General features: G+C 28.8%; 2 protein-coding genes across 2 annotated transcripts in view; both read right to left on the bottom strand.

Annotated features, from left to right (window-relative positions):
* Positions 1-196: 196 nt before the first annotated feature.
* On the bottom strand, positions 197-12,717 carry LOC117178932 (U-scoloptoxin(20)-Cw1a). Its single transcript, XM_033370502.1, has 3 exons — positions 12,664-12,717; positions 12,308-12,387; positions 197-618 (listed from the first exon to the last, which is right to left on the bottom strand). The coding sequence occupies exons 2-3, from the start codon at positions 12,342-12,344 to the stop codon at positions 431-433; spliced, it is 225 nt and encodes a 74-aa protein (XP_033226393.1). The 5' UTR covers positions 12,345-12,387; positions 12,664-12,717; the 3' UTR covers positions 197-430.
* A 4,878-nt stretch (positions 12,718-17,595) lies between these two features.
* Positions 17,596-26,490, bottom strand: part of LOC117178530 — an 18,835-nt gene continuing 9,940 nt past the window's right edge. Inside the window, exons 3-4 of the mRNA XM_033369957.1 lie at positions 25,963-26,148; positions 17,596-17,981 (exon numbers count right to left, since the gene is read on the bottom strand). Of these exons, the coding sequence (XP_033225848.1) occupies positions 17,596-17,981; positions 25,963-26,148 (572 nt within the window). The remainder of the gene's footprint in view (positions 17,982-25,962; positions 26,149-26,490) is intronic.

The raw sequence follows: 26,490 nt of genomic DNA, 5'->3' as shown, positions 1-26,490 counted from the left end.
TTAAACTAAATTGAAATGTATTAAAATTGATTGAAATGTACCTTCAATGTTCGCGGTACTTGAGTAATATTTTACACAATGAAATATAATGAAAATTAAAAAAAAAAAGGTATAACAATGAAATCCGAATTCGTTAATTTAATTATTTGTTTTCTTTATTGATACACTTAACAATATATTGTCATCGTGGTTCCTTTTTATATCATGAGCACATTATAATATTGTATGTTGGTAAAATTCATTGGGAGCATTCTTTCAATTTTAATTCGTGTTCAAAGATTTTTTGGATTTTCTCTTCTTGTTGAATTCATTTGATAAATCAGTACTTAAAATTGATTCTTTGAATAATTTTATTGTTTAAGGAATTTCGAATTCAGAATCTAGAAGTTTGAGAATGTCAACTTGAATGTAAAATGTACTCCATGTGTTTTTAGATCCGATGAAAACCTTCTATTCTTCTCGGTGAATCGAGCCAGAGTTTCAATCCGACATCAGGAACTCTCTTTCTTAGATTATTGAAACAGCAGGCCCGAAATTGTCGAGTTCCACAAATTTCCATGCATTCCCGTCCACATTGATCGCAGGAACGTGCCTCACCAAAAGTCCAGAGCGCACAAACTGTTTGATAAAAAATTGAAAATGAAAAGGTAATTAATTGCAACTTAGATTTATTATCATTTTCAGTGTGGCCACTAAATCGGGAAATGAACGGGAATTTTTTGAGGTCTGAAATTTTAATAATTTTTAGAAGTATAATCTAATAAATCACTTGAAATATGACAAATATTTATCGCATTATATAATGCAATTAAAAATAAGGGATCGTACATAAAAGCCCTAAATTATATCAAAACATGGAAAAAGGGTTATTTTTCACACAAAAAAAATAATAATGAAGGATCTAGAAAAGTAAAGAAAAAAATTATTTTTTGGGACAAAAATAAAAAAGACGAAAGAAAAATGAAAAGGGAAATAATCACCAACGTTTTGATACTCATCCAGCACCCTTATCAAGAGAAGAAAAGTTTGAGCAGGTGAGAACAGCAATGAAATCTCGGGTATCAGGGAGAGAGCATCGTGTTTTCTTTGCTGTTCCTACCTGCTCAAACTTTTTTTCTCTGGATGAGGGTGCTGTATGAGTGTTGAAACGTTGGTGATTATTTGTCACAAATGTTTTTTTATTGTGATTTTATAATAATAAAAACAAAAAAGACGAAAGATATACAAAATGGGAGAGAAGGGGATTGCTTGTTGTTTTGGAAAAATTTTATCTTTTTTCAAACTGCATTAGGAATATTTTATGATGGCTGTCCAAATTTGCTCGTTGGATTCTTGGTTTTATTTTCGGAAATTCCGCACATTAACTTCATTATTGGACGTTAAATAGGATTTTAAATTTGATTTTAATCTTATTTAAATTTCTTAAATTTTAATAATGAAGGAATAAATTCTTTCAAATAGAATTAATGTAAACACCATATTGAATACAACATGAAATTCTTTACATGCCTAAGATTTCAAATCAAAGTATATATTGAATTTTCAACAAATTTTATTAACTCATATTAATTATAACTTCACTCTAACTAAAAGGTTGACAAAAAGTTGGAACCTTAGGAGAAATCCACAATTTTTTAGCATTGTTCTAAGATAAGATATTTATAAAGAATAATATATAATTTAAACAATTATTTGTGTTAACTTACTTATTACCTTATTATAAGGGAAAAGCTGAAAAAAAAGAAAATTGCAAAAAAAAATCTCAAATTTATCTAGAATGACTATAAGAGAAGATAGTTATAAACATTAATAAATTTCGCAAACAATTATGTTTATTAATGGCATTAATTATTATCTTACTCCAGCTGAAAAGTTGAAAGCAAGTTGAAAAATTAAAAAAAAATTGCGATTTTTTAATATTGATTTAATAGCAGATAAATATAAACGTCAATGAATAGTTTAAACAATTAATTTGGTTAAACTTAGTAAATTTCTACCTCATATGAGTAAAAACCATAAAAAATTTGAAATTTCAGAAAAAATCACAACTTTTTGGCATTACTTTATAACAGTAGACAGTTATAAATAATAATAAGTTGTTTAAATAATTATGTTAGTCGAATGTCATTGATTACACAGCCACACAAAAAAAAGTGTGCGGATCTGGTAACAAGACACACGTATTCCTATGGATTATGGGGCGCTTAATTCAAATTCGGTATCAAAAATCACCCATCACGTCATGGTTGAGACATAACCTCAAAAAATGACGAAAAATCATGCACTGGGGCAAATAAATTTCAAAATAATGCCAGTGATGCAAATTTTCACTTCAAAAACATGTCGGCAACTGTGAAGGATCAACCCTTGCCTGATATCAACTCATTTAACATAACTTTACCCAACAGAACCTGACCTCACCTAACCTGAATTAACAGAAATTTATTGAACTACACGTAAAGCTCTGAAAGCATATTTTTCCAGTAGCAAATGTGTGCTACATCGAATGGGCCAACTCGAGCCTAACCTAGAAATAAATCTAACCTAGCCTAGCCTAACCTAACCTCACGAAACACAATTAAACTGATTGTGTTGTCTCATTGTGTTTGCGGTACCGTTTCATTCAGCTTCGGCTTAACCTACATAAAGATTTAACCTATCCTAACCTAAAAAAACCTGACCTAACCTAACCTAATCAATTTAATTACGATAAAAAGCAAGATAAAATGTAAACACGAAAGATAGTATAAATATATCCCTTAAGTTTAAGAAAAGCAGAGAGAAAAAATTTTTGAATAAAACTCTTATTCATTTGCATGTTTCAGTTACAGTTCTACATTTTAATTGATACAAACATTGTCAAGTTAATTGAAATGGGGTCAATTCTACTTGTAGTTCTAAGTTTCTTTAAATGAGTATTGTGCGACTAATTTTTTAACCACCTGTAGTACAATGAAATGAATTTTATTGTGTTACAACGGGAACACTTAAGTTAAGTTGTGTTCGTTAAGCAAAATTTCGTTAGGTTCTGTTAAGTTGGATTCATTTTTAGGTTAAGATCGAGTTAACCTATTAAATATAGCACTCATTTAAGACTGAGAACCGTACGCTTACATAGCTACACGTGTGGTTGAATTTCATTCGGCTAGGTTAGGTTAGGTCAGGTTTTGTGAGGTTAGGATAGGTTAAACCTCTATGTAGGTTAAGCCGAAGCTGAATGAAACGGTACCGCAAACACAACGGGACAACACAATGAGTTTAATTGTGTTACGTGAAGTTAGGTTAGGTTAGGTTAGGTTTTTTAGGTTAGAATAGGTTTGACATCTTTGCAGGTTAAGTCCAAGCTGATTCAAACGGTACCGCAAACACATCGGGACAACACAATCAGTTTAATTGTGTTTCGTGAGGTTAGGGTAGGTTAGGTTAGGCTAGGTTAGATTTATTTCTAGGTTAGGCTCGAGTTGACCCATTCGATGTAGCACACATTTGCTACTGGGAAAATATGCTTCCAGAGCTTTTACGTGTAGTTCATTAAATTTCTGTTAATTCAGGGTAGGTGAGGTCAGGTTCTGTTGGGTAAAGTTATGTTAAATAAGTTGATATCAGGCAAGGGTTGATCCTTGACAGTTGTCGACATGTTTTTGAAGTGAAAATTTGCATCACTGGCATTATTTTCAAATTTATTTGCCTCAGTGCATGATTTTTCGTCATTTTTGAGGTTATGGCTCAACCATGACGTGATGGGTGATTTTTTATACAGAATTTGAATTCAGCGCCCTAAAATCCATAGGAATACGTGTGTCTTGTTACCAGATCCGGCATCCGCACACTTTTTTTGTGTGGCTGTGTTATGAACTCACTCTAAGCAAAAAGTTGACAAACAGTTAAAAATTTCAAAAAAAAAACCGCAACTTTCTAGCATTATTCAAAGAGAATATTATTAAAAATAATAAAAAATTGTTCGAAGATTTTTTTGTTAACTTAAATTAATTATTACATAACTTTAGTTGATAAGTAGCCAAAAAGTGTAAAATTAAAGAAAAACTGCAATCTTCTAGCATTATTCTAAGAGAATATTGTTCGTAGAAAATAATTATTTTTTCATACATTATTGTTGAAATGACATTTATTGCGAATCTTAACTAACGAAATTAATTAAAGAATAAACCAAAGTTTTTCACAGGAATTATCCTACAAAAAACTAGCAGTCATTCAAAAAACTGGATATGAGACACTAAATAACAATTTGCGTAATTGCTGATAACAATTTCTAAAAAATGTGAAACCCTGCCGTTTGATCGTTGAAAAAAGTTATGTTTTCTTTAATCACTTTTGTGATCATTTTAATTGTAAATTAACCATTTAGATAAGTTTCAGTTAAACATGCGAAAAATGTTTATTTGGTTGACACATCGAAAACTGTCATTTAGTGTTGTGAATTCGCTTTTGTTAAAACTCCTTCGGCTTTAATAAGAACACATTCTCATCATGTATCTCGTGCTTCGCATATCAAATGTACATTATATTTAGGACTGATACTATTGGTTCAGATATTACAAAATAATGTAAAAATTGGATTTTTTATGATTAATTTAATATGGGCTCCTTTTTTTACACTAATTGTTATTCTCAGCTATCATGAAAAATCTATCATTTCAATAAATTTATATTATTACAATTCTTAATATGTATTGGTATGTATTGGTAACTTGTGCCTTTTTTCCATACATTTAATTAGTTTATTTTAAATTTTATTTTCTAAAAATTAAACAAAAAATACGCTTTCTAGCGTAAAGTGAATCGAAGAAAAATTTGTGGATATAATTTAGGCGAAAAATGTTATTAATTAAAATGTTATGAGTGCACTTTTTTTCATGTATGTATTTTCGTACCTGGCATCGTTTTTACAAAGATTTAATTGTTTATTTTTAAAGTTATTTCTCACGATTAAAACAAAAAATGCGCATTCAATCAAAAAATTATTAACAAATTTGCGGATCTTTTTTGAGTGAACAAATTTTGCCTCTTTATTTTTTTCGCAGCTTGTGTCGTTTGTCCAAAAATTTAATTTTTATATTTTTAATGCTATTTTTTTACGAATAAAACAAAAACTACGTGTCCTATAAAAAGTGAATAATAACAAATTTCCGGATATTTTCTGGGTGGCCAGTTTTAATCCATTCATCTTTTGCCTCTCGCATAGTTTGACCGCAAAATGGAATTTTTCATTTGTCATTATTTTTGATGGCGTCAAAATTTGAGTTTTCATTTGTTCGAAAAATTCAAAACAAGTATGAAGAGCATGGGCGAGAGAGAATTGAACAAGTTGATAAATTTGTATACCTTGGTATTTTATTCGCTATGGACGGAAGTATAGATGAGGAGTTAGATAGGCGCATAAACGAAGGTAAGATGGTTATGGGTAGAGCAGGGCCCCTTATCAGAAGTAAATATATGTCAAATAAAGCTAAAATGGCAATACATAATTCTATATTTGTACTGACTGTACTATAAGGTAGCGAGGCATGGACCTATCAAGAAAAAGATAAGAGTAAAATTAATGCAATTGACATGAGATTTTTTGCGCATAATATGCGGATAAAGTCTGATGGACATAGTGAGTAACGAGATGATTCTCAAAGAATCACACGAGAGCCTGCATGAAAAAATGCATGGACGTGAAAGAAACTAGAGAAGTATGCCAGGACAGAAAAGTATGGCGACAAATAACTAATAAAAAGAGTGCAGCAGAGTGAACGACGCCTAAAATAAAATACCTTGGATACTAATCGACCCAAGTGAGGAACCTCAAACGAAGACTTTGTGAGAATCTTCACTTAGGGTGATTGCTAGAGAGAATGATCAGCAACCTAGGTCGGAGCAGTGTTGCAGAACGAACGTGTTATTTAAATTTAAATAACACGAGAATTCTAGATCAATCTAAAAATTCTATAGCCCCTTCCTCACATCACTCCCTTCCACACCGAGTGAGTGACGCCTGCCTCAAAAGGGAAGTGGCTTAATGGTGTAATAATAATAAGAAAGGATGGTAGCTCTAAGAAAGCATCCAGAGGTGACTGTTGTCACCTCCAACGCTCGCGGCCTCTCGTAATTGTATACATACCATATCATCGCAGGAGGTACAAGTATCGTAATAAATTACCGCATAACATTCTAATCTCATCAGTCACTTGACTTAGTCCGTGGTTATGAAGTTTAACACGCATTGTCCATAAGAAAAAAAGACGTTTTTGTACAATTTATTCAGGATCGCCAATCGAGTTGTAACTTACATTACTCTTCACAATTATCCATGAAATACTAACAAAATATAACTTCTTAAATATCGCCCCCATAAGTCGTTTTATAGGGTCCAAAAATAACCCATATGTGGGAAATGGGGATTGCGAATTTTTTGCGCTAATTATTTTTTTGTTACGGTTTTTAAAATGAAAATTGTTTCTTATACATAAAATACGAATTTATACTGATAATTAGATGTTTATATAAATTATTTAAAAAATTTATTATTCTTCTTAGATCTGATAAGATTCTCTTAGAATAATACTAGAAAATTGCAGTTTGAAAAAGATTCCAACTTTTTGTCCAATTCTTAATTAGAGTGAGGTAAATATTTGATTTAAATTAACGAAATAAGATGTTTAAACAATTAATTATTTCAAAATTTGAGAAATTAAAAGTAGATTAAAATCCAAATTAAAATCCCATTTAATGTCCAATAATCAAATGCGGTCGTGGTTGGCTGCCTTCTCATTTTTCTTTCCTCTTTTTTATTTTTGTCCGAAAATTAATTTTTATTTATTTATTAAAATTTTGTTTTTTTTTCCTCAAATTTTTTCAGATTACAATAAGATTTGTTTGTTTTTTGTTTTTGTTTATTCGTTGTGGTCCAAATCTGGTCGTTAGATTCTTGTTTTTTTTTAACAGGAATTTACATCCATTAATTATTTTTAATATTATTCGATTTGAATAATGCTAGAAAGTTGCAGTTTCTCTGAAATCTGCAATTATTTTTTTACTTTTCACTTGGTTTAGGTTAACAACACAGGACCACATAATATTTTTTTAGTATTTACTGGGATCTGAATAGGTCTACTATCTGTTTTTTGGGTCGCTAAACTCAAATCCGGTCGCAGAATTGTGCCAGCACGTTAGGTTTTCGAGTACATTATTAAAAAAAAAAAACAGGCTAAAAAGCTTCCGATTTACAAACGTCAGATTAACATATTTTTTACTCTTCGTTTCTTTACTTTTTCATCCCACTTCAAATCTACACACCCTAAATCTACACCTCCGAAATCCACCAACCTTAAGCCTACTATATGAACCCCAAACCCAGTGACCCTTCAGGCCGCTGTGCATGCTTTATACGATAGGCAAGCTCATTGAACGGCCTATTCGAAAGAGATTAAGGTCCGGCGTCAACTCCGAAATAGGTTTGGCAGACGATCAGTATGGGTTGTGTAGATTTAGTCTGTGTGAGTTTGGGGTGTGTGGATCAGGGTTTCTGGTCATGAGATTTGTGGGTTTAGAGTAAATGAATTTGGGGTTCAAGGGTTTGGTGTTAGTGAGTTTTGGTTGTGTGGGGTTGGAGTGTGTATATTTGGGTTTTATGAACTTGAATTTGCTGGGTTTGGGGTGCGTAAATTTGAAGTAAGTAGGTTTAGGATGAGCCGATTTTGGTTTTGTGCAGAGTTTGAGGTTGGTGGATTTGTTGTGTAAGGGTTCGGAGTGTGTGGGTTTGACGCTTGTGCAGAGTTTGCGGTTGGTGGGTTTGGGACTTTTGAATGTAAGGGTTCGCGCTGTGTAGATTTGGGGTATGTGTGTTTGGGGAGTGTTGGTTTGAAGTGGGTGGGTTTGGGGTGTGTAGGTTTGAACTGGTTGGTTGTTTGAGGTGTAAGTGTTCGGGTATGTAGATTTGGGGTTTTTGTAGGACTTGAACTTGGTGAGCTTGGGGTGTAAAGGTTTGGGTTACGTAGATTTGGGGTATGTGAGTTTGAGGTTTGTAGATTTAGGGTGTATGTGTTTGAAGTGGGCGGGCTTAGGGTTTGTGGGTTTGGAGTAGGTGAGTTTGGGGTTTGTCAATTTGAGCTCGTGGATTCTGATCTTGGGGTTTATAGGCTTGCGGTTAATATACTTGGGGTTTGTGTGCTAAGGGTATGTGAGCTTGGGGTTTGTAGGCTTGAGATTGGTGGCGTCGAGTTTTCTGGGCGGTAGAATGAAATAAGGATGGATGGAAATTTAAAGAAACGAAGAGTAAAAAACATGTCAATCTGCCGTTTGTAAATGTGAAGCTTTTCAGCCTGTTTTTAAACAATTTGCTCTAAATCCTGACGTACACCTACTCGGGTCCCAGTAAACCCTAAAAAAATATTTTGTGGTCCTTTGCAATTAATTCAATTTAGCTAAAATAATTAGTGAAACAAATTATTACTATTTGTAACTATCTTTTTTTCATTGATGCTAGATATTTGTGGTAACTTCTGAAAATTTTAACTTTTAAACCAATTTTTACTTAGTAAAGTAATCAATAATGCAAGTTAACAAACAAAGTTGCTCAAACAATGTATTATTATTTATAACAATCTCCTCTTAGAATTGGTTTAGAAAGTCATGGGGTTTTCCAAAATTTTCAACTTAATTAGCGTGAGGCAGTACTCAATTAAATTTAACGGAAATAATTGTTTGAACCATTTATTATTATTTATAATGATATTCTCTCAGAAAATAATTTTTGTCTACTTTTTAATTAGAATGAGGCTAATATTTATAGTTGTTTCAACAATTTATTATTGTTTTTAAGTTTCTTTTTTTCAGATAAGCGCAGGTTAAAAAACACCCTTATTAAAAAAAGTTATTGTTGTTTATAATTATCTTCTGTTAGAGTAATACTAGAATTTTTTTTCTGAAACCTTTAGTTTTGCTGTGAGATTTTAACTATAAACAAATTATAAGGTCGTATTTTTAACCGATTAAATTTTTTTTAGAAATGCTTAGCATTAAATTTTTAAGAGAACAGTGGTTTTGTTAATTTTTGTCACAGAGCAACAATATATGAATTGGCCATTTCAGCTTTGTGAATGCTAGGTACTCATAGATTTTTTATAAGAGTCATAATTTGCAACGAAAAATTAGCATAAGTTAATATTCTCTGTTTTTATAAACATTTTTATAAACAAACTCTCAATAATTGAGTTTTTCTAATAGCTAAATAGATTTTTCTGACCAAACCAAAAGTGGTTTAAAATTGTCTTCAAAGGCATTTTGTACTTTTTTTACATGTATGTACTTTGAGCTTTATCAAACATAAATAATATAGATTGTTATGAAAAATTTCTTTGAAAAAATGTTCCAACTGGCCGTTTAAAATTCTCATTCATGAGAACTGAAGTTTGAGCGAACGAAATCAAAGCCTATGGAATAATGTCTCTATTTAGTAAATGAAAAAAACGCGTTACCTAATTATCGAGCGCTAGTGTCGCAAAAAGAATGTAATCGTCAAAACCGCATGTGCTTTAAGAACCCTCTTTAATAACAAATGAAAAAAATGTCAGTTCTAATTTATGATTTTAATTCCTCAGAAGTTTAAATCGCAGTTGTTAATTTAAGTTACAATATTTATGATAGTTGAAAAAATTTAGTTGAAGTTTACGCATTAAAAGTACGAAAACGATTGCGAAGCGCGAGAGCGTATCCGCGCGTCCTAGGTGCGCTCAAATTTGGCGCAATGCGCCGCGCGCACAACGCAAAATGAGAACGTGCCCGCGCAGCAGGCATATTTTTAAATAGTATTTTTTTAGGTGAATTATTTCTGCTTTTTTCCCTTAAAAAAAAAATTTTTTAAAAGCTGTGACCAAAACAAAGAATGGAAGAATTAGAAGTAGGTGAAACATATTTTAATATCAGTGACTTCCTAATTTTTATTTATTATTTGTCCATAACTAAAAAATCAAAGCAAAGGTATATATTTTAGACAAAACGCAACTTTCTAGCACGTATCTAAGAGAAGATACTTATAAGTAATAATAAATTGTTTAAACAACTATTTTTGTTAAATTTTTTCAATTATTACCACAACAAGTGAAAAGTGGACAAAAAATTAAAAATTTCAGAAAAAACTGCAACTATCTGGCATTATTATAAATAAAGATAGTTATAAACAATAATAATTTGTTTAAACACTTCTTTTTCCTGAATTTAATTAATTAATAAGTCACTTCAAGTCAAAAATTTCATAAAAAAACCGCCACTTTCTACCATTAAGCAAAGAGGATATTATTAACCATAACAACACAATTTTGAAAAATTATTTTTTTTAACTTGAATAATTTTATACTTCACTATAATTGGAAAGTCAACAAAAAGATGAAAATTTAAAAAAAACTGCAACTATCTACCATAATTATAGAAGAAGATAGCTATCCACTGTATAATTAGTTTAAACAATTATTTTTGCTCAATTGAATTAAATATTAACTCACTCCAAGTGAAAAGTCGGCGAAAAATAGGAAATATCAGAAAAACCCGCAATTTCTAGCATTATTCAAAGAGAAAGTTATCATAAATAATAATAAATTCAGTATAAATCATTGTAAAGTATTATTTTATGTATTTAAATCAATTTACAAAAAAAATTTTAAATCACAATTAGCGTGGCAAAAGCTCGCAAAAAAATAAATTTACATATTTTCGTGTGGATTCGAATAAATTTCCGAGCGATATGCATAAAAATTGGATCGAAAAAATCTCTAATGCATTCTGGGACCACTCTAGTCACCACCCATGGTTCGAGAACATTCAGTTTTCCTTTTGGATTGTAAAATGAGATTTTAAAATTATGCTAGAGTGAATGAAAAGTTTCCTTTGAATTGTGAATTATCCAGAAAAGATCGATGTAATGCATTTATGTACGTACTGTTCGTACTTTGAGACTGATAATGAATTTCAATCAAGTAATTATAAACTCTTGAACTTACTAGTAACTTCAATGAATAACTTTGAGAAATGTTACAAGTTTACTGAATAAATTCAGATCAGAATGATGTATTTATTATTCATGTTACGTTTTAACGCATCAAACTATTTTAAGTCTCAGAGCAAAAGTTATTAAAATAAAGAAAGAAATTCAAGAATTTACCAATATAAAACACTTTTAAGATTATACAATATTATAAAAAATGGTTATTAAATAATTTAATTTGCTTATTTTTTGCTCAATTTTGCTCTATTTTACTCATCGTTTGTGTTGAACAGAACTCAGTTTCTTTATTTTAAAATTCAGTAAAATCACTTTCACAAGATTAGTATACGAAATTAAAATTATATTTACGAAACACTAAGAAATGCAATTAAATTCTTGTAATTCTTTAATTAAAACATATGTAATAAGTATAAGGAATGAGGGACAATAATAAATTTAAAAAATAAACACTACAGAAATGTTCAAAAGTTGAACAAAAATTTATTTACTGTTGTCATAAATAAAGACAAAAAAAGAAAAAGCTATCTATAAATGACAATTGAATCACATTAAAAAAATAAAAGAGGTTTTCCCGACCCGAATCGATGCGTTGGGTCAAATTAGAATAGAGATTGGATACAAATCCGCGGGATATGAAATAAGCATACTGGAATTGGTGGAATAACCAACGAAAAAATTCTCAAAACATATCTTATGAAATTTTTACAAAGTTGAAGAAATTATTCTGAATATAAAATACTGAGTGATTATCATTTCACAAAGTAATAATTTTAAATAAAATCATTTTTTCATAAATTTTTCATTTTTGATAATCGTTTTATATGCTAAGGTTTTATATTAAAAAAATCAATTTAGTTCATGAACATTACTTGACAATTTATTATATATAAAAAAAATAGGCTGCTTTGATCTATTTTACTGAATGGTTTTAAAAAAATGTATGGGGATTTATTAAGACAAAGGAGTTTAAAATTCCATTGTACAGTTTTCTTCGGTTTTAATTAAATTGCATTGTCCGCGGTTGAAATCTATCCCCTAATCGTGCAATATTAGGAGACACGAGATTTTCCTCTGCCTTCAAAAAAACTAATATAAAAGCATCCGACGTTTTATGAGTAATATATCTTCTTTTAATAAATCCAAAATAATTTTCTTTTACCAAAACATCATCTTTCATTCTGAATTTAGTAAGAAATTTTTCTATGATTAGGAAAATTAACCCTTAAATAAAATTCGAAGTATATCAAAAACAAAAAAAAAACATTTTTACACTTTTAGCACGCTATTAAAATACGAAAAAATTACCTGTCAACAGTAGAATTATGCAGATAGAGCGGCCCATTTTTCTCTCCCTCCAATTATTATACTTGTTCTTCTGTTTTTGTCTGTTCAAAAATCAGGTAAATTTTTTAATTTATAAATATTTTATTTTCGAGTCACATTTTCATAATTTAAACATTTTTAAAAGCTTTGAATTTCCGAAAACCATAACTTAAAAAATAAAAATTCAATTCCTTCTTCAATTTTCATTTTGTAAGCTCTCATTTTTAAAGAATCAACGTTTTTAGCCATTTTAAAAATAATGAAGATTTGAAATAATTTCCTAGAGGTAAAATAAAATGTTAAAAAAATGTTAAGGCTTGAAAAATCTGATTACTCACCTGTACAAACGGGGGATGTGTGGTAAGTGACAATCTTGAGAGGATCGCCTGTTGCTCTTCTACTAGAAATTCTCCCCACCGCCTTCAAGACGATTTGCACCCCCGCGTTATTTCACCCTCTTCACGACGTTGGCGCATTCGCAATCCTCTTCTAATATACCTATAGATATTTTTTCTTATTTTCCGGAAAAAGTTACATTTCTCCCGATTGGCTTTTAAGAATTAATAATAATTATTAATACTTATTATTTAATACTAATTGCTTTATTAAATAAATTTTGAAAAGAATTTAAAATTTCAGAACAAAATTAAGGAATTAATTCTTTTAAACAACAATTATGCAGGAAAGTACTCCTAAGATTGCCATTTGAAATATATTCTATTCTCAATAAAGTAGTGAAATTTTCGACAACGACAAAATAATTCTGAACACAAAAGTTGAGTTTTATAGCTTAGAAAGACAAATGTTCAACAAAATAGTTGAGTTTTGTATCTTAAAAGTCGAATGTTTTAGAAAAAATTTATCTTTTAAACCCGATAAAATAAATTTCCAACAAAAAAGTTCATTCTTTAACCAAAATTGCATCTACAACCTGAATAATTGAAGTTTCAAGCGAAAGAGACGGATTTACAAAAAAAATTTTAATATTTAACCAAATAGTTACATTTTCAAGCCAAAAAGATTAATTTTCAATACAAAAGGACCAAATTTTCAACAAAACAGTTGAATTCTCGTAAAAAAAAACACGAATATTGTACCAAATAGTTGGATTTTTCCACAAACAATATTAAAACAAAAAAAAGGCATTCTGAAATAAAAATATAATATTAGACTTTTCAATTAACAATAATTAAATATTAATTTTTTTGTTTGGCTGATGACTTTTGAAAAAAGCAGGTGAATATTCAGCAAAATAATGACATTTTTAACCAAATAACAAAATTTCCAACCAAAAGTGATGAATAATTCTGGACCAAAGAAGATCACTTCTTTACCATAAGATGAATTTTTAATTCAAAATGACGACTTTTCTTTAGCAAAAAGAGAGATGTTTTAACAAAACAGTTCAATTCTCAACCATAGAATATGGCTTATTAACAAAATAGTGGAATTTTCAAGTGAAAAAGACGAATTTTTTTAGAAGACAGTTGTATTTTTAACCAAGAAAGATATTTTTCAACCAAAAAATATGTCTTTCATACCAAGGGATGAATTTTCAATCTAAAAGGATGAATTTTCTGTTTAAAATAATAAATGTTTAACAAAAAAATGAATTATCGACCAAAACATGTATTTTTTTAGGAAATAATTGAATTTTCAATAAATTAATTATATTTTCAACCAAATGGTGAAATTTTGATAAAAAAAAGATCATTTCTGTTCCAAAAATATAATAGTGGAATTTTTAATCAAAAAGAATTAACTTTCAATCATAAAAGATGAATTTTTCACCCAAAAAAGGTAACTTTTCTACCAAAAGATGAATTTTCAATCCAAAAAAGTTGAATTTTCTATCCAGGAATACGAATATTTAACAAAACAGTTGAATTTTCAACTCAAAAATATTATTTTTTCAAATAATTCTATTGTTAACAAAATAGTTAAATTTTTAACCAAAGTGTTGAATCTTCTATCAAAAAATTCATAACAATTAAGTTGAATTTTTTACTAAATAGTTGAATCTTCAACCTACGAAGACGAATTTTCAAACAAAACGTATTAAAATTGAACAAAAACTAGCTTGCATTTTTAAACAAAAAATTTAAACTTTCAAGCCAAAAGAATGAAATTTTCATCCAAAAAAACAAATGTTCAATTAAAATTTGAATTTTAGACAAAAGAAATATATTTTTTAAAAGCAAACATGTGAATTTTCAACAAAGTAATTAAATTTTCTAACAAATAATAGCATTTTCACCAAAAGAAATTAATTCTATAACAAAAATATAATATTAGACTTTTCAACCAAAATGAATTAACTTTCCACCATAAAAAATTATTTTTAACCAAAAAATATGAATTTGTACAAAAAGATCAATTTTATTTATTTTTACTTTTCCAGAAAATAGTTGAATTTTTAACTATACTGTTTATTTTCCAAGCCAAAAAGACAAGAGCAAAAATATGATAGCTGATTTTTCATCTAAGAAAACTTAGACGAATTAACTTGACGAATTAACTTTCAATCGTAAAAGATGATTTTTCAATCCAACACGAATAGCAGAATTTTTAACCAAGAGATAATAATTCTTAACTAAAAATATGAAAGTAGACTCTTTATATAAAAAGAATAAATTTTCATTTAAAAAAATGGACTTTAATAAAATATTTAAATTTTGAACAAAATAATTAAATTTTCACCTAAATGGTAGAACTCTTAATTTGAGAAGATAAAAAATACGACTGTTTTCCTTAAAGATTAATTTTTAATCCAAAAGACCAATTTTCTATTCAAGAAGACGAATGATCAACAAAATAGTTGAATTTTCGACCAAATAATTTTATTTTTAAGCCAATGAGACAAATCTTTTAAAAGACAGTTGAATTTTCAGGACAAAAAAAAACTCTTTTTTTCGAAGACCGTTACATTTTCAACCAAGAAAGATAAACTTTCATAAACAACATGGCTTTTCTACGAAAAAATAAATTTTGAATCCCAAAGTTAATTTTCAACCAAGATAGATCAATTTTCAACAAAACAGTTGAAGTTCCAACTAAAAAGTTACATAACAAGATAAATTTTCACCCAGATGATTGAATTTTGAAACGAAGAAAATTATACTTGAACATAAAACTGTTGCATTTTAATAAAAAAGATCAATTTTCTACCAAAAGATAAATTTTCATTCCAAAAGATTTGATTTTCTATCCACGAAGAAAAAAGATTAACAAAACAGTTAAATTTTGAAGAAAAAACTATGATTTTTTAACAAAGTAATTTAATTTGATACAAAATGGCTAAATTTTTAAATACATGCTGGAATTTTCAACAAAAAAAGATCCATTTTTTTAACAAATAATTAAATATTTAAATAAAAACATACATTTCGAACTAAAAATAGAATAGTTTAATTTTTCATTTAAAAAATTGATTAGCAACCAAAAAAACGAATTTTCAAAAAAATACTTGATTTTTCAACCAATTTAGAATTTCTAAGCCAAAAAGACGAAATTTCTACAAAACAGCGTTAAATAAAAGAGATGAATTCTGAACCAAAAATATGATAGTAGACTTTTTAATCAAAAAAATTGATTTTTCTCCAAAAATATGAATTTTCAATTCAAAAAGACATAATTGTTGAATTTTAAACCATAGAGTAGGATGTTTGAAGTGAAACTTTTGGGACGAGAGTGAATTGAAAAAAAGGACCGACCGACTCACACTGGGGTATTTTGAATTTGTTCGTGCAAAAAATCGGCGACTCGTAAATTTTCAACCGAATTGAATTTTTGTTTTTTTAAAATACTCGTGAATAAATTTACTGTCGGATAGATTCGCCACTATTACGGTTTGAATCGTCAGTACGTCAAAAAAAAACGTCGACAAACGTCGGCAGTCGTCGGCCGATTTTTAGACTATTCAGATGTCAGTAATATTTGATCATTCGTACAAACAATGCTTCATGCTCATTGCTATCTATGTTTTCAACCAATAAGTGCAAACCTTTCTATTCTCATTCTATATTTTCAATAAAAGTTTTAAATAATAGTTAATAAACGTTCATAACGTTAATACTTTAATTTTCAAATTATTCAACCGAGAAACGTTTATTCTGAAGAAATCAACGAAAGAGTATTTTATAGAATTTTAAATCTTTTTTTTTACAGTTGAAAACATAAAAAACATAAATAACAAGGAGCATGAAGCATTGTTTGTACGAATTACCAAATATTACTCAGATCTGAATATCCTAAAAATCGGCTGACGACTGCCGACGTTGGTCGACGTTTTTTTGACGTACTGACGATTCAAACCGTAATAGTGGCGTATCTATCCGACAGTAAATTTATTCACGAGTATTTAAAAAAAACAAAAGTTCAATTCGGTTGAAAATTGACGAGTCGTCGATTTTTTGCACGAACAAATCCAAAATACCCCACTGTGCGACTGACCGCACGGATATCTCTCTTACAAGTATTAATTTTATAGTCTACACCATCTCTCTCTTTTGCGTCTCCCTTTTGTGCGGTGATTTCGCAATTGCTCTAAATACTCCTCTTTGATATCCCCACCACTGCCACTCTAAGCAAAGCATGGATATGCTCTCTCTCTCTCTCTCTCTCTCTACTCTCTGTTTCCGTGCGATCCCTTAAAAACTCATATTGATTCCCTAAGAAAAATTTCAAAGTTAATCCATCGAAGTTTCACTTCTGCCGTGTGGCCCAGCTGCCACACGCTGGTTTTTACCAAAAGCGATAACTAATATAAAAATAAAAATAATTGAGTTTCAACAAATTAAGATACAATTTAAAGAAAATAGTTAAGTTTTTAACAAAATAATTAAATTTTTAACTAAACAATGGAATTTTTAATCTAAGAAGATGAATTCTGAACCGAAAATAGTAGACTTTCCAATTAGAAAGACTTCACTTCCAACCAAAAAGCATGATTTTTCTACCAACGGTGATGATTAGTTCAGTTCTCATTTAAGTAAAAAACAATTAAGGGCAATCTTCTTTAAAATAGGGTAAAAAAAGAGGAATTCTTTTGAAAAATGAGAAGAGGGAAATAGGAGAAAGGAATGGTGGGTAACACCAAGAATAGATTTTTAATTCTTGTGTAGAATCAATAAGCTTATTTTTAAAACCTATTTGAACCACTTTGGAAAACATAATATTATTGATATTTTGTTTAGCTTATCACAAATTTAAGGATACAATAATATTTGATTACAATAATAATTTAAACAATGTTATAAATTTTTTTTTGATTATTTATTGCCAGATTCGTTACTGCTCGAATTTATCATACAATATTCGATATCTGACATTGAGTAGGATACAAATAAACTGGAAGAATGACCAGCACAAGGATAATACTCGTAGAATAGTTTCTCTCTTCGTTTATAGTCCACTTCTGGAATGGAAATTTCACATTCGATTAAAGTAGAATCTTTTGGATAATTTGTTATTGAAGTATGCCTTATCCAGGCATCTTCATCATAATTTCTGGAATAACTAATTTCTCCCTCAATTTCTATCCCAGCGATGAAAATCTTCAAGTTTGGAGGAGGATGTGCTCCGTATGTTTCACACAAAATATTCATGTGAGTTTCATTATGGTTTTCTGTTTCAATTTTTACATCATTCACTGGAACTATAAAAAAATAAATTAGCATAACGATTTATTTTTTTTATGCCTCTAACCTATTTCAGAAATTAAAAATAGTTTCAAAAGTGTCATAAATTTTGAAATATATACAACTTTAACCAGTACTTCAAATGATATGATCGTGGACTTCAATCGACTTTATCCCGTTCTCTAGATAACCTTATACCGTACCCCTAGCTAACTTTATCCCTTTCCCTAGATGACATCCCGAATCGTAGCCGACTTTACCCTATACCTTAGCGGACCTTATCCTGTACCCTAGTCGAATTTATCCCGTACGGTAGATAACTTTACCCTGTGCCCCAAATGACTTTCCACTGTATCCTAGATCACTTTATTCCGTAACCTAGTTCACTTTACCCCGTACCCCAAATCACTTTATCACAGATCCGAATCGACCTTACCGCGTTCCCTAGATGATTTTATTCCTTATCCTCATGAAGGAATAGTAAGGAGTGGTATAGTAGAAGTGGTATATAGAGTTGTATAGTAAGGAGTGGTATCACCCTATATGTTAGGGATAGAGAGGTGGAACCACGAACTTTCAAGAATTCGTTAATGTTTGCCACAAATGGATAACTAGGGCCAGTTGCGCGCTCATGCGCAATGCTTTATGTGTTGTCACGGGGTCTACCCATACCCCACGAAGTGTTCTATTCACTCCCCACTCCTTCGCGTTTGAAACACAAGTCCAAAAGATCCAACGGGTGTTATCATGGCAACCGTCAATGCGCATGTGCGCGAAACTGGCCCTGGTTATCCAATGCACGAGACGACTTTACCCTGTATTCTAGATGATTTTACCTCCTGCCCAAGCTGAACTTACCCGTTACGTTAGGCGATCTTATTCCGTACCCTGGCCGACTTTACCCCATAACCTAACCGACTTTACTGCATACCCTAGTCCATGATCCAATCATGCCATAGACAACTTCACCCTGTACCCTAGCCAGCTTTACCCCGTACTCAAGCTAAATTTACCTAATACCTTGGGCGACATCCCGTATCAGAGTCAACTTTACCACGTGCCCTAGATGACTTTACCCTGTAATCTAATCAAATTTAACTTATACCTGAAATAACTTTATACCATATCCTAATAGACTTTACTTCGTTCCCTAGATGACTTTATCCGTATCCATTTCTACTTTACCCCATACTTTAGCTGACTCAAAACTGTGCCCTGGATGGCGTTTTCCCATACTCTAGTCGACTTTACCCCGTACTTTAGGCGATCTTATGCCGTACCCAATATGACTTTATCCTAGACTGTAATCGACTTCACCCCGTGTCCTCTATGATATTATCCCGTATCCTATACGATTTTATCCCATAGTTTAGCCGACCTTTTCCCGTACCTTCCCAACGTTCCCAACGATACACGGTACGCTAGATGACTTTACCGTGTACGCTAGCCGACTTTAACCCGTACACTAGTTATCTTCACGGGTTGTACTCTAGATCACTTTACCGCGTACCCAAGCCGAAACTACTCCGTACACTAGATGACCTTACCATGTAAACTAGCCGACTTTACCTCGTACCCAAAATTATTTTATATCAGATCCTAATAGACTTTAGCCCGTTTCTTATATGTCTGTATACCGAACCCTAGACGGCTTTATCCCGTACCCTAAATGACTTTCTCCCAGACCCTAATCACCTTTACCCCGTTTCTTGGATGACTTTATCCCGTATCATATTCGACTTTACCCTGCACCTTAGAAACAATACAAACAATATTCGAATCGATTTTGAAATTTAAAAAAAGTTGAATTATAAATCTATTAATTTGAAGTTATTTTTAATTTTTAAAATTGTTTATAAAGTTTCAATTTGACATTTATATTTGGTTAACTAGCAAGGCTTTTGAATTAAAAATTTCGAAGATAAAATTGAAAAACTTTCAATGTAAAAGGTAGTAGAATGATGCATTGTGATCAATAAATTTGTATATTTTCAAAATGATATTATTTTAAGCATTGTTAAGGTAAAAACACATTGCAAACTGAAGATTAACATTTGTTTTTAATCATGAATCTTTAAACCAAATAGAAGTATAAATGTTTAACAAAATTTTGGATTTTTAAACAAAATAAATAAATTTTTCACCAATTAATAAAATTTTTTAAATATAAAAGATGAACTCTTAACGAAATATCTGATATTTCATATTTCAAACAAACAAAATTTAATTTTAAGTCAAAAGTTGTTAAATTCGTCTGAAAAGAGAAAAAATGTCCAAAAAAGTTTTTTCAGTTGAAAAGAAAAATTTTCAACAAAATTCTTAAATTTTCAAGCCAAATTAAAACATATTTATAGTGTGTAAATTTTTCCATTATTAACGTATTTGGAATCATCTTGTTAAATGAACAATTATTGTTCACTTTTTATTACTTACAGCACAGTTCAATAAAAATAATAATTAAATCATTTATATTTACAGTTGATCAACTAAAAACGTTAATTTAAAACGCTTTTCATTTTTAGTTGCTTAAGACTTTAAAAGTGCATTTTAAAACTGTTTAATTACAAAATTTGTGTCTAAAATAAAGGTAAAAATGGAAAACTTTAAAGTAAAAGATTGTAGAAATACGCCATGTAGATTGAATATCATGATTGAAGAAGTGAACAGTTGAACTTAAAATAAAAAAAGTAGGCATCACACCTATTTTAAATTTTAAAATAATTTTTCGAAAAAGAAAAGTCATAGAAAGATTATTTTAAATTGCATCATATCACAACGTGATATAAAATTTGTCATATCTCAAGTTATTGAATAGATTTTTCTTCTAAAAATTTGTAAAAAATTCCCGGTCGTTTCCCGATTTTCCCACTATTTTGAATTACTCAAATGATACCGAGGTCTGCATTATGAACAAATGGATGCTCGCAATCTAAAGGAAACTCTTTTTCACTTCATGAAACTGATCAGCAATAATAATAATAATCATGAATATTGTATGAAAAATGAATCATCACTATATTTGTCAGCTGGAATCTATTGTTATTGAGACAACTGTAAATTTTTTAATTGCCGGATGTGATAGTCGACAAGCGGATAAATCAGACCTTGGCTATCTAATTCAAGATTACCGTTATAGTGCAGTGCTTTTAACTCAATAGGATCATAAACCTAATCACTTAGTTGCAAACGCAGATTTTCAAGATGTATTCAAACGATCTCTCTAAACTCTAAGTTTAAAACTATCTTTAGAAACTAATTTTTTAGATAAGGATGTGTACTTTTATTTTCAATCTATTTTTAAATCGAAACTATTTAAAACCAAGTACTTTCTAAATTAACGTTTTGAAATTGATTCTAGGGGAGAACCCTCTTTGGAAGATAATCATTTATTTAAAATAGTAATGTTTGTAAAATAATTATTTAAATTAATTAATGGTCAACAAAATATCTGTTAATAAATAAAAATTATAAATAACTATTTTAGGTATATTTGTTATTTTAATTAACAATTATCTGCTGTAGGTTCATTAACTACTGTAGGATGGTCTCGCCTACTTTTTATCCCTAATTAAAGAAAGAATAGGGCACATAGCTGGAAACGTTACAAAAATAGAAGAATTTTCACTACACATTGAAAAAATTAGTTTTGAAAAATAGAATTTTTGTATTATTCTCCGAAATAACAAGAGGTTCAAGGAAATGTTTAGACGCAAGTTTATCCTTCATGTAACCTTAAACGGTAGTGAGCATGGTGGCGGCCATTTTTTTACTCAAAGGGTAACCTCTTGAATAAAAATTTTAATTTACAAAGGTGAAAAAAGTTCAGAAAAGCTTTGAACATCTAAATCTATTAAATGCATAACATACGTAATAATCATGTAAAATTATTAATATTCTTCCCCAAATTATCAATCTATAAAATATATTTAATTAATTTTTATACATTTATTTAATTGATGCGCAGTGCAATATTATAAAGTAAAATTTCTGTATTTTTTAGGGGTATATGCAATAAATTTAAAAGATTATTAATCATTTAAATTTTCAGAATAATATAAAGTAAAAATTATTTGAATTTTATAATAAAAAATATAGTTTGATACTTTTGATGCTGCAAACTGTTTAATAAATTATTAGCTCATTAATTTTGTCCACAATATTAAATTACATAAAGATTCAATTTTAATTTTTTTTCAATCGAGTAACATAAATTGATTATATACTTTGAGATAATTTAATTAATAATTATAATTAATTAATAAAAATGTACTTTTTCTTTAAGATACCTGTATTACAATTATATACTTAAAAAAAATTTTTTTTTGTGATGTTGTGAAATGAGTATCTGAATTAAATTAAAAAAATTACATGTACATATATTTTTAATTTTTTTGAAATAATTTAAAAGGTTATTAATAAATGAAATTCTTGGAAATGAAATTTTAAATTTATAGAAAAATGTAAACATTATATGAATGTTTTCATGAAAATAATTTTTTAATACCTTTTATGTTATGAACTGATTAGGTAATTATTAATTGATTCTATTACACTTAAATTTTCTGGAATCCATTTGAAACATTATTAATCAATCCAATTTTCAGAAATGAAAGTTTTAACGTAAAAAGAAAAAATATAAATTAAAAATTATTTCAATGTTTCAATGAAAATTATAGTTTTTATTTTGTGAATTGATTATTATCAAATCAATCAATCAATCAATAATTGATTATTATCAAAATAATCAATTATACCGAATTTTTCGGTTTAAAATAGATCTGAAAAACTACACAGTGAACTCATGCCTATTCCAAGGGCCTCGAAACGTAAAGATTTGAGTATTTCAAGGCTGGTGGGGCCTCTACCGCGAATCGTGATGTTATTTTGTCAAGCGACGTTCACTGGCTGCCCCGGCATTGTAGCGATGCGATGCGCGCCCTGTAAGCGTGTGCATGATCTAATAACCACTTGAGGGCCCTGTTTCGTTCAAGTCACGCAACCGCTTAATTCCACCATTTTGTTAGTTTGACCGCGCAGTTTGAGTTTGACGCGTAAGACTGTACGGCGAACTGTTGTAGGAAAATCAGTATGTAGGAAGAAATATTATGAGAATATTAAAAGAATGAATTCAAGAAGAACTTGCATTGGATATATTAGAACATTGGTGAGGAAATAAATTATATTCAGACCAGCATGTAAGTTTGTAAATACTACTGAATGAGAATGATTAAAAGTATATACAATTTTTGATATTTATGATAATGAATTTCATTTTAAATATCTCCGTTTGCTAGTGAATGAATAACTCTCAGGTGGACAATTCTTTCAGAAATATATATGTAAAAGTGACAGAGGTTTGTAATAGAATTACGCGGTTGTGTAAATTTTACACTATGCAATATTATAGGGGTTTGCCAACATTTATTGTAATTTTGAAGAGTCTGCCAGTATAAACTGGAAGGTACTAACACTTTTAAATTGAGCAGTTTTAAGTAAAATGCAAATAAACTGCAACATGTAGAACTTTTATAAATTATAGCGTTCAAAGATTGAGATTAGTTCCAAAAATATAAATCCACGTTAACATTTTCAATAGTGGAAATTAAAGAATCCAGCAATGAACTTTAAAAATGTACAAAATTATGTTATTTTATGTAATTTTAAACTAGACAAATTTAAAATTGAAAAATAATTTTTTTAGCTTAACATTTCTTAAATTAGAAGTTAAATAATTTTTATTTTAAACAGTCTAGGCATCCTCCAAAAGCTTTAAAATTTTATTTTGAAATCTTGAAAAATCTAGAAGTGCTTTTAAATTTTTCCAAATTCAAAATCACTTTTGATTTTTTTGTCAGAACTTTGAAATAAATTTTAAAATGAATTGAATTTTTATACTATAACTTTTAAAAAATTCTGCAAATTAAAAAAAATTAAATTTGAATTTATAAATAACAATAGAACACTTATTATTCATACAAATATTAGAGTTATATTAAGAGATATTTAGAAGTTTTAAAAAGATTCGAATTAAATTTAGAACTTGAAATAATTTGAAATACTTACAGCCGAATTTAAAATAAAATTTAGATTTTTGCAGATCTAAAACTAAAAATTTAATTTTTTTAAAGAATTGTGAAAGACTACAAAAGAATAAACATTTTCTTAAGATTCTTAGGAAAATTGAAAATGATTTTTGACTTTGAAAATTATTGTAACAGAAAGTTTAAGAAGATTTTAAGAGATTTAAAAAACGATCAAAGAAGAACATGGAAGATTTGAAGAATTTTATTGAATTTGCTAAATTTTCAAAAATTAGAGGAAAATTTCGATTAATTTTAAAATGTATTTAGAAGTTCTAAAAAAATGTGAACACATTTCGTTTAAATTACTTCAAATAATTTCAAGTTTTTAATTAATTTTGAATCTTTTCAAAACTTCTACATATCTCTTAAAATTACTCAAATTTTTTGAACAAATAATAAGTGTTCAATTGTTATTCATGCGTCAAAATTTGACAACTTCACTTATAAATTAAACACTTTTTGAATAGAATAATTCAAATTGTAAAGCTAAAAGATCAAAAGTTCTTAGAAAATCTAAAGATTCAAAGCTTTCTATGTAAAACAATTCAGTTTCAAATGTTTTCTTTTAAATATTTGGTTTCAATTTACTCGTCTTAAATGAACAGTAAAATGTTGCTAAATATTAAATACTTATTATCTGTCTACATTAAGAAATTTCAAATTAAATGGGATAAAAATGAAATAATTTAGACTCACAATATTTTTAATTTAATAAAAAAGTTTAATTATGATTGTATTATTATGGATATATTTTTGAGTTGAAAAATAGTAAAACGCACGTTTACATTTTTAAATAGCTGAAAGAATTAATAAAAATAATATATTAATAAACTTATTCATTAAATTTAATAAAAAAAAATATATATAAAGGAATACCTGAAACTCTGAATAAAAAATATATTATTGATAAATCATGACAATTTTTATTTAAAAATAAAATTATCGGAATAAATGATATATTAATTTCAATTTTTATCAATACTTTCAGATTGAAACAGTTATAATCTGGAAATTCTTAAATTTTTAACGGGTGTAGAATTGTTTGGTCGATTCAATTATTGTTCAGATGTCTATACTCAGAGTACAGATCCATTTTTAAAATTTTGTATTCATTTATATCTTTAGTCGACAAATTAAAACGGTTTTTCATCAAAAATTTTTAACTTCAAATCCTTTTAATTTTTAATTATTTAAATCCTCCAAACTACACTTTAATTATTTAAAAAACTGTTGAAATCTAACTTGGGCAGATATTTCTTCTGCAAATTCATAAAATTCCTGGTTTCCCAAACCGGCGGCCACCCTATTTTTTATTAAAAGAATCTTAGGTTTTAAAAACTTCTAATTTTGAATTTTTTTAAATCTTTAAAACAGCATTTTAAAAATATTTAAATCAAAATATTTGCTGAAAAATTAAAAATCTAAAAAGGAAAATTTTAAAAGTGAAAGACTTTCGAATTAAGCATTCTAAACTAATTGTCTTTATGCAGAACTTTCCCACTTGATTTGAAATTCATTTTATTTGACACAGATATGTCAGTTTTTGTCCACAGAAAGAGGTTATGAAACACATAACCTACAATTATAGTTAATCCGTATTTTCCTTTAGTGATTTTCAACATTATTATAATACATTTTATTAGGATTCAAATATTTCTACACCTCAAAAGTACAAGAAATTTTTATGCTTACGTTTTACATTTTAAAATCCCTTATGTTTGGCATCTTACTTATCCAAGATGGAGAAATTAAACGTTTTTGTTCATGTACGAAACGTTCAAAAACATGTAGAACGATGGAAAAGGCCAAATAGTAGGATTTATACGATTGCAAAAAATTATTACAAATTCAACAAGTAGATATATAAAAATATTACATCCAAAAAAATTAATTAAAAAATTAAATTAAAGATTACCATATACGATCATTTTTGCTGACTTAGTGGCCTCATCTTGAAAAGTAGTGACACTGCAAGTATAATCACCAGCCAAATTGGTAGTTACTTTATTTATTCGTAAAATCGAATGCGTATGAGGTCTGTTAATATTCTCCCAAGGATATTCGATTAATCCTTTTACAATTCCCATATCCTGAGGAGCTACTGTAATTTTGTAATAATAAGTATTTTTTATTAAAACGTTTATCGCTGGCACATCTAAAACTTAAATTGATATTAAAAGACATTGTATCTTGGGGTATCAGGGCTGCCACAGCCTAATTTACATGAAAAAAGGTGAAAAAATAACCTACTTCAACCGAGAATGTGACCAAGTGACTAATTTCTAATAAAAAAAAGACTTTAATAGATAAATATGTATTAATAGTATAACTAAATCATTCAAAGGAAGTAAAAAGACTGTTTAAATTGATTGGAATTAAAGTAAATTGAACAGAATTAAAAATTCATTAGACTGTGTAAACTAAGGGTCTTTAATCATTAATT

Source organism: Belonocnema kinseyi, chromosome 8, assembly GCF_010883055.1.
Source record: "Belonocnema kinseyi isolate 2016_QV_RU_SX_M_011 chromosome 8, B_treatae_v1, whole genome shotgun sequence".
In the NCBI taxonomy this organism is placed as follows: Eukaryota; Metazoa; Arthropoda; class Insecta; order Hymenoptera; family Cynipidae; genus Belonocnema; species Belonocnema kinseyi.
Note: the sequence above shows the minus strand (reverse complement) of the source record. Positions and strands in the feature narration are given on the sequence as shown.

Coding starts and splice junctions, on each gene's coding strand:
- LOC117178932 (XM_033370502.1), bottom strand. CDS start 12,344: ATGGGCCGCTCTATCTGCATAATTCTACTGTTGACAG. Junction 619..12,307: donor CATAATTCTACTGTTGACAG/GTAATTTTTTCG, acceptor TTTATCAAACAG/TTTGTGCGCTCTGGACTTTT.